At 40.3% G+C, this 9,766-nt stretch overlaps 1 protein-coding gene across 1 annotated transcript; it reads left to right on the forward strand.

The window, feature by feature from the left end:
- Positions 1-892: 892 nt before the first annotated feature.
- Positions 893-8,147, forward strand: LOC101846975 (bifunctional peptidase and arginyl-hydroxylase JMJD5; the record flags this gene model as incomplete). Its single annotated transcript, XM_005102572.3, is given in 4 exon segments — positions 893-1,063; positions 3,876-4,757; positions 6,105-6,248; positions 7,042-8,147. Coding segments are annotated over 4 exon segments (1,455 nt in total), but the record flags the coding sequence as incomplete, so codon positions are not given.
- Positions 8,148-9,766: the final 1,619 nt, after the last annotated feature.

Consider the following 9,766-nt stretch of genomic DNA (forward strand, 5'->3'; position numbering starts at 1 on the left):
TGTTTGTTGTTGGGTTTTTTTGGAGGGAGGTGGGGTTAAGGCTTTTTTAACGTACCGTATCAAAAAGAGCAGAGTGGTGGTGTTGAGTATGCAGAGGAATATAAAAGAGGGTGTTAAATGATGGTTCGACATTCATCTCACTGTAACCCTAACCCTAACCCTAACCTGTCCCTAACCATAACTACAACCCCAAACCTAACTGTAATCCTTATCCTTACCCCAACCATTAGTCAAGAGTAGATATATAAATTTATTGTTGTTTTGTCAGTAACGTGGTGGCATAGCCTATTTTTGTTGAATATCCGTTTTATATGTTCATTTTTTTCATCGGTATTTTAGTATTATGATAGAAGAGCTGAGACAAAGCTTATTTGGTGGTGGGGGTCTTCTAGAATTCTTTTCGACCTCGAGTTAAAAATGGTAATGTAATTATTACAAATTATTTTTGTTTCCGACGACTACGATACAAATGAATGACGATTAACGAAACAGGGGAAGCTACTCTGCGAATTGTTTCATATTTTGCTTTCCTTTCAAGGAACATGAACCATAAACAACAAGGAACTGAACTGTGTTTCAGCATCTTTGGTTTCAGTCTGTAGAATCTTTGATTTATAATGGGCGAATTGCAATCTTGTGACATAAGATGTGATGTTGCTTCCATTTCAGGAAGTACAATATGATGTTTATCGGAACCTTTAATCTTGATCAAAAGTAAATATTGTGAAGTGTGGTCAGAGATTGGATTCTAGCATTTTGAGTACCGAGGGTTTTATATTATTGGGTTTTGTTTTTTGTTTTTTTTTCATTTTTGTTTTAGTTATCTGTGGTTTAGAATTGTCTGAAAATGGCCAGTGAGTTGAGTAATGGTGCTTGTAAGCCAGCTGGAGCCGATGAAGAATCTAGATCTAGATCTATCCCTGACCCTGTCCCTGTGAAACCAGACGACAAGAGTTGTGGGCCCACTTCAACGCCCATTCTGACAAGTGTGGTTTCAAAGTCTAAATTCATGCCTGCAACTTTGGAGGAATTTTTGAAAGCTTGCCCCTTAAATGAACTTAAGGTAAGGCTGTCCTAAGTTTTTTTACTTGGTTTGGGGATTATTGTTTTGGCAAACGCTTCTATTTGCAACGCCGCATTCTGAATAGCTACCGTGCTATTTGAAACGCCAGTACTAGAACTAGATCTAGAATCTAGATTTAGATCTATATCTAGATGTAGTAGCCATCGTTTCTACATGATAATATTGTAGTTCTGCCTGAATTGTGGAAGCTTTCTCATTTTTTTTATCAACCTCCTAGGATTTGACTCCTTTTTTTATGAGAGGTTGTCTTATTCCGATCAATATTGGGTAGATCTAGATCTAGATCTAGATCTAGAAAAATCTAGATCTAGATTAGATCTAACAATTGTTTCTGACATTGTTTGCACAAAAGTAGATCTAGCGTCTTGTTTATCTCTCATAATCATAATCATCTTAGTTAGAGTTTGAGCAAGTTTAAGTCGAAAGACGCTTGGATAACAATAACAAGACGGTGCAACTCTAATTTTAAGTTAGGCCTAGAGAACGTATACAAGCTGTCTACTGTCTACGTTCTCTAAGTCTAATGTTCAGTGCTTCCAAGCGTGGCATCAAATCCCGGTCTCGAAAGGGTTTTTTTTTTTTCCTTTTCCTGAGCCTAAAATTTAAAACCAAAAAAAAATTAGACTCACAGACCAAGGAAAGCCACTACTGAACTTTAACCAGGCCTAAATTGGTAAAAGGAAAAGTATAGGCTATATTAAGGCCTACTTTGTACAGAGCTCCTCTTGGGGACAAAACCAGAATATAATGTGCATGCTTCATCGCTACATAAAAAAACTACAAAGCAACAAAATATAATTATGGGAACAATTTGTTGGTCAGTCGAGAATAGGACAACCACTACAAAAAAAAAAAAAGAAAGTGGCTATTCTCACCCACCCGGAAGTTCTCGCAAGATCAACTCCTCCCCTCTTCTCTCTCTCTCTGTCTCTTTCTGAATACTGTCTATCGGTGTGGACGATCAAATTGACCAAAACAAAGTTTAAAAATGATGTTAAAACACAAAAGTAAATTAATTTGGTTGTCTACAAAGATGCTACGGCTATTTAACTTTTCGAATCGAGCCGAACTACGCGGGTCGCCATTTTGTTTTGCCCGGAAATTCTCGCGCTACTCCTCTCTCTCTTTCTCTCTCTCTCTCCACTGCCCACAGACAAAATTGTACGCTTTTAGTAGGCTACAATTGTAATGGAACGTTTGTTCACGGCACAGAATTCTACAATTTTTCTGTTATCACAGTGTAGAATTCTGTGGTTTAGGGTGAACGCAAAATTTGGTGAACGCGCACCGGGTGAGAATAGCCACAAGACTCGCCTGCACTATTCTCACTCCGGGTGAGAATAGAGGTGGCCAAAAAAAAAATAAGGAGAAAAAAAAAAAACGTCCAGGACCGGGATGGAACCCACGCTAAAAAATAATGGTTTGACTTCAAGCGCAGACGCGCTGTCACTTCGGCCATCAGAACTTCCGATAACGATGTGCAGATTAAGCTTGATATTTTACACACAGCGACACGGCGTTTTATTTAGCACTGGCGCTAATCGCAACGCGGCGTTGCAAATATAGGCACTTCCTATTGTTTCTGTTTATTTGGAGGATACGGTACTATTTAAATACACTCTTCATTTGGTGGCGGTACAGGTTTGAGTCATTCGATTGCCTGGCAACGAAACTAGGCCTACATGCTTCCCATTGATTCTTTAAACTTTTAAGTTTTGCTCTAAACTGCTGGAAGAAATTTTGTAACAAGAAGCGACCTAGACTATGAAATAGATACAGTCGAACCTGTGTTTACAAGACGGCCACCTATTGTCAAAAAAGTGGTTATAAAACAGGTGGCCCTCCTAGGCAAGACTGATTAAAATGAAGAAAGCAAACCATTTACTTCTGAGGTCCCAACCAAAGGTAGCCGCATTGTTGTTTTTGTTGTTGTTGTTTCCGTTGGTTAGTTTTTCTTAAATTTGCTTTTTTTTTTTTTGTTTGTTATTGATTTTGTCCTGGGGTGACAATAAAACAAAATGTGTCAGAAGAGGAAGACCAAGTTCCCTGGTAAAACAAATACATGGATCACCACCACTCGGAGAACGTGCGACACTTCTGCCCCAAGTTCATGTTGACATCCATTATTAAAGACTGGATAAATAGTGACTGGTCACCTCACGTACGATTTGTGTATGAGCTCTGGGCGGGGCTTGGGTTATAATGAGGGATCATATGCTTACAGTGGCTTACCTCACCAGCAGCTGAAAATTTGTTACATGTTGGTCAACAGGGGGAGGGGCCTACGCAATGTGATTGGTTGGAGGGACTACCTAACAACAAGGACATGTGATTGGATATGACGACTCGCCCACCACGCCAGGGGCCAATACATAGTTTATTTTATGGCAAAACATAATGGAGTCACAAAGGTGGTCGTCTTTTCTAAGACAGGTGTTATTGTTTGGTGTGATAGGGGTTGTGTGTTAAAATATTGTGGCCGCGTTGGACAGGCGGCCGTTTTACACTGTTTAAAAGTTATATCGAAAGTACACAAAGAGGGAAATGGAAAGTGGCCGTTTGTACAGGTGGCAGTCATGTTCAGGTTCGACTGTTTAGTATAGGGTTATGGTTAAGTTTAAGGTTCATTTATATTGAAATGTTTTCTAAATTAGTTTGTGCCTGTCTTCATAACCAGCATTGTGTTGAAAGATGTAATGCAAAGAAAATGAAACGGACCTTACTTAGCGCAAGGAAATGACTGTATATAAGTCAGAATTTGATTGCTTTCTTTTCTTTTTTAACTTTGCAGAATGCTGCATCCTCGTGGCAGTTGAAATCTGCAGCACACCTGCTCTACGAAGGGAAATACACTGAGAGTTTAGACCTGTGTACGCCTTTGTTAGACAAGGTATGGGAAGAGCTGAACACGGGCTACTGGAAAGACGTGCCTCTGTGCTGGCGACAAGTGTACTCTTTCGTTTCGGTCATCAAAACCCTCTGCCTTAGTGCTTTGCTTTCAGACACTTCGAAAAACATTGATCATATGACCATTTTACGGACATGTGACATGGGTTTGCTAATGGGGGCTCCAGTCTTAAATAACATATTGGCTCGTATGTCAAAGGAGTTTCAAAATGCTTTTGGTGTGCTTGGACACTGGAAAAGAACAGACGAAAAGCTAGATGGAGACTCAGGTAACCATACTGGTGCTGGCAGTGAAAGTGGTGAAAGTCCTTCAAAAAAATTCAAACCAGATAAACAAACAGCAGAAAAAGACATTGCCGCTGAACAGGCTGCCTCTTCAAAAGATGCTGATACAGAAGCCCCTGAAAGTAAAAGCGTAATCTCCCTTCCTCCTAAATTAGACTCTCAAAGAGTCAGCGAGGTCCCGCGGTGCTCCTGCCCATCAGTTGAGATGTTCCACGCAATGTTTATGGACTCTGGTCATCCTGTGATCATAACGGACGCCATCGGCTACTGGCCAGCTTTGACAACTCGCAAGTGGTCGTTGGATTATTTGCGCTCAGTGGCAGGATGCAGAACTGTTCCGGTGGAAATTGGGACGAGGTACACGGAGGAGTCGTGGACTCAGAAGCTTATGACTATCTCTGAGATGATTGATAAATACGTGGAGAACCCGGCGACAGGCACGGCAAAAGCGTATTTGGCACAGCACCAGCTGTTTGATCAGGTAATGTGACATTCACTTGTTCGGCTCATTCTACATCAATGGCTTGAAAGATATAGTATAAATATTCTCTCGTGTGTGTGTGTGTTTGCTTTTTGGGGGGGTTGTTTTATTATTTATTGGTTTGTTTTTGTTTTGGTTGGGGTTTGGTTGGATTTTTAAAAATTTTTTTAAAAGTGGGGGGGGGGGGGGGTTCTTTTTTTCTGATTTCCTGATTTGGTGCTGGATATTTTAAAGTTGAATTTTTAAAAATCTCACAACATGGCAGTAATTGTTATGCTTCAAAAAGAAACAAAGCAAGAACAAGGAAAACTATTTGGTATTTGATGATGATGAATTGCCTCCAATAATAGGTACTTCATTTTATTTGACAAGATAACAATGCTTCTACCTTTCAATCATCTTGAAGTGCCCATAAAATGGATATATGATAACAATTCTGGATAATATTATGTTTGAGGGTAATTTCACTGCATAAAGTGCTCAGTGGGATCTGTGCAATTAGTTTCAAATGTCAAAAAAGAAAAAGTAATGCCCAGCTGTAAGAAGAAAGATATCCTGCAACGTTAGTAACTGCGATAAAAGAAATGTTATTTTAAACAGTATGAGAAAAGAACATTTAGTTCTTTCAGCTATCTGTTCTTTAATTTAATTCTGTATACCGTGTTTCAAGCATTGAAAGCAACTTGTTAAATCTTGTTATTCACAATTCTTCTAACCACTTTAACCAGACTATGTCTAAAACAGTGCTTTCCAACCAGGGTAGTTTTGTCCAGTAGCATTTGTACGTCTAAATTATTATATATAGTTAAAACAAACGCCATAATACCTAACAAAAGTGTGCATTTCAGCAGAGCATGCCTTTGTATGGCGTGCGTTTAGACGGAGACTACTGTACTAGGAGATCTGGTAATTTTGGTAGGAGATGGGGGTGACGTGGGTAGTGGAAGGTGTTATTTTATGACCCATTTGGAAATACACGGAGGTAAGTGCTTCTTCAAGGTGGTTAAAGTGGGTGCTGCCCATGAAAGGGTTAACAAGTACTGATCTGAAGTATATTATGTTCTGCTGAAGACTTTGAGAATCCAAAGCATTTTGGGGGGAAATCTGTAGCGTTCTGAATAAAGGAATATTATTTTGCTTGCACATTTGAGCCTTCTCTTACAGCCACCTAGTAGTAGTAGTGTTGATAGGGGCATTAAACACTTAAACTTACACTTCTAACAACCACATGCCTTTTTTTCATCATAATGACACTGTGTAAGACTTCCACCTGTCTAAGACAAGCACTTGTCTCCTCTACAATGGGTGGCTGTTTTAAACAGTTCCAACTGTCTACTGTTTCCCCAGGTGTGGGAGCTAAGAGATGACATCAGCGTGCCTGTCTACTGCTGCCTCGGAGAAGAAGAAGAGGTCGACATTAACGCCTGGTTTGGGCCGGCAGGAACCATTTCCCCTCTGCACCAAGACCCAAAACACAATTTCCTGTGCCAGGTAATGGCATGTCCATTTTGTCACCTTCTGCAATTGTCGGTTTATATTTCCTGAGTTTTATTTCCACCAAGAGTGATGTTAAGTTTTGGCTGATATGCTCAGTAAGGCTCAACAGAAAAAGAATGCTGCTACTTTCCTTTGGTACATAGATTGCTGATAATTATTAAAGACTGGGAAACATCAGACTTTATTGTTTTTCTTTTCTACTTTAGACTTATAGCATGACTAAATGCACCAATTCTTTAACGTGGATTGTTTGAAAAGTGTTCATGGCTTTCTGTCTGCCTGACTTTTTAGTACAGTAAAATATGATCTAACAGCCACCTGTTCAAGACAATCACCTGTCCAAACAACTATTTCCCATTTCCTCTCTTGTGTTTTATTTTTATTGAAATGACACTGTCCAAGACTTCCTCCTATCTGAAGGAAGCATTTTTCCCCTTGACAATGGGGGCCATATTGGACAATTTTTACTGCATTTTCGTCTGTCACTCTAACAGTCTATAAAGGTTTTGTTTCTATAAAGTTTCAAGGGAGTGATTTTCAAGTCTTATGAGCACGTAAACAAGCGTACTGTTTGTGAGTGGCTGGCAGGTGCTCTGGTGTGGTTTGCTCCTTCTTTCCTATCAAACATCTATCATCCTAAACTTTCCTCCTTCCTTTCTTTGTATGTTACTCTCTAGTAACCCCTCTAATCTTCAGCACTTATTTTTGACCTAATTGTGTTGCAAGGGCCGTAAAAGTCTTACATAAACAAAACAAACAAGCTTGCTCCGCTGTATTGTCCCCTCAGGTGATGGGAGAGAAATACGTCCGCCTGTACTCCGTGGAGCACTCAGAGAGCATGTACCCTCACCCGACACAGCTGCTGCACAACACCAGCCAGGTCGACCTTGACTCCCCCGACCTGGACCAGTTCCCAGCGTTTGCCAAGTTGCCCTGCCTGGAGTGCGTCCTGAGACCTGGTGAATTGCTTTATATCCCGCCTGGCCACTGGCATTACGTGAAGTCTCTGGCTATCAGCTTCTCCGTCAGCTTCTGGTGGTCCTAACTTCTGGATCATGTGCACGACTCTCATCACTCCTCAGTGTCTGGCGTAATTTTTCAAAATGAAGTATGGTGGAGTTTTACAAAAAGCAGTTGATTTTATAAAGACATAGACAAAATGAGCAAATGGATTAATTTTGCCATGTTTCCCCAAGCGTACTGTCAACATACAGCAGACGCAGCCTTCATGATTTTTTAATGTAATATAAACTCATGTTGAATTATTGATGTTTCCCACAAATTCACATTTGTGACCGGCAGCAAAAAGCGACCTTCATTGTTGATGATATGTTGTAATATTGTATTATTTTCTCAAGCATTTAATATTTCCTTTGCTTTATGTCCATATTCTCCTCTCCTAATGTTGAATGTTGTGGACGTTGTTGCTCATTTGTTGACTTTGCTGTGTATTAACTTCCCATCATGTCCTTTGGCATGTCATGAGCCTGTACATATTTTAACTTCTGTTTGTTTCTGATGAGTTCACACCTCAATGTGATCCCGTCTGGGGCAGACATTGTACTTCCTCATGGAGATTTACTATGGAGATGTGATGGCATTCACAAAAGTGGAGGATCTGTGACACAACGGGCAGTAAAATTACCCAAGTTATTGCTGCTTGGTTGATCAGCTCTCCTCACTGCAGCTCTTGTTCTGAAAATTATTATCTGCTATCAGTGAGATTTGGGATGTGAGCCAAGTGTAGTCTTTGAGACCAAGATCTTAAGGATGATTTTTGTGTAGTAAGAATTCTGCTCTTTTCTTAAAACATTAGGATCTTAAGCGAACCGGAATTGTAAGCGGCGGGGTCTTAGGCGGAGACTTCTGTAATAAAATCATATAAGGATCATTTTTGTATAGTTGTGTATGGATACATTTTGTATGTGATGTTAAGACATCCCAGTATTACTATGTTGATTAAACCACCTCCCTCCCAGCACCCCCCCCCAGCCTGCAATCGTTTTAAAGACTTCCAAGTATTGGTAAGTTGATGATCTTTTTAAGGCAGCATGTAATTTTTGCTTTATGAATTTGATTCCAAGCAATGATTTAGGAGTAGTTAAGGCTACCGGACTCATCATCGTGAGGTTGCGGATTGGGGGGTTTGAGCCGCGGACCTGACATTGTGTCCTTAGGAATGGCACTTTATACTCCAATTTTCTTCACTTCACACAGGTGGGAATGGGTTCCTGGCCATAGCCAGTGAAAGATCTTGTCAGTATGTTAGTGTTTTAGCGCCTATAAATGGCCGCTTGCACTGTATGCTTCCCATGATGTTGAGGTTGTTTCAGAATGCTCTCAGTTCTGCTGGAGTAATAGTATAGATTGTGAAGCGCATAGAGCTTGCTGTTACTGTTAGGAGGGGATTTCAGCTATACAAATGCTATCTATTATTATTATTATTAACTCACAGTCATTGTATTTCTGAGATATCAGCAGTTGCTGATCATGTAGCTCAGTGTAGAAAACATTTTAAGAATTTATCTGCCTGACACTGGCGTCTGTTGTATAATAATGTATAATAATAATGAAGATCATTTCTGTAGCGCCCACTCCCATGTAAACACTGCTCTAGGCGCTTTACATAAATGCATGTACGAACAATATTCTCGCATGCGACATGCACACACACACACACACACACACACACACACACACACACACACACTCGCACTCTTATGCACACGCACGCTAACGCACACACATACACACCCAAACACACTCACACACACACTCATGCACACATGTGCACACACATGGGCGCCACACACACACACACACACACACACACACACACACACACACACACACACACATACACACACACACACACACACACATACACACACACACACACACACACATACACACACACACACACACTCACACACATCTTTTGCTTATCGCTCACACACGCTTACACATCGTTATGAAATGAGCACATACACATAGTTAATAAAATAATGTACACAATGCAATTCGCAAAATACATAAATGGATACATAGTCATTTACATAACATTGTACTGAACATGAATCTACTGACATAAAAATGGTGTCATTAAATGTGTCTTTAAAGATTTTTTTAATTTAGACTCAGAGTTGTATGTCTCAAGGGTTTGGGAAAAGAGTTCCAAACTGATGGAGCAAAGTGTTAGGTGCTTCACCATTGCACGCAGGAGACCTGGGTTTTGATTCCCATGTGGGTAGAAATATTTATGAGTTTTTCTGCTTGGTTGTTGTATCCCTCTCTGTTCAGGTTGGCTCCCACAGGCAGGGTCAGAAGCCCACCTTCTGAATGATCTAAATTGTGCCAATGGACGTGTGAAAGCACTTACTTTTTTAAAAAGTAGTAGGCCTACTACACATTGACATTGTAAAGGTTAGCTACAAGCAATAGGCAGCTCAGGTAGCTCGGTGTAGAAAATGTTGTTGTTGTTGACCCAGCTCTTGTTGACTGACATGGCAGGG

This window comes from Aplysia californica, unplaced genomic scaffold (genome assembly GCF_000002075.1).
Source record: "Aplysia californica isolate F4 #8 unplaced genomic scaffold, AplCal3.0 scaffold00331, whole genome shotgun sequence".
Taxonomy (NCBI): domain Eukaryota; kingdom Metazoa; phylum Mollusca; class Gastropoda; order Aplysiida; family Aplysiidae; genus Aplysia; species Aplysia californica.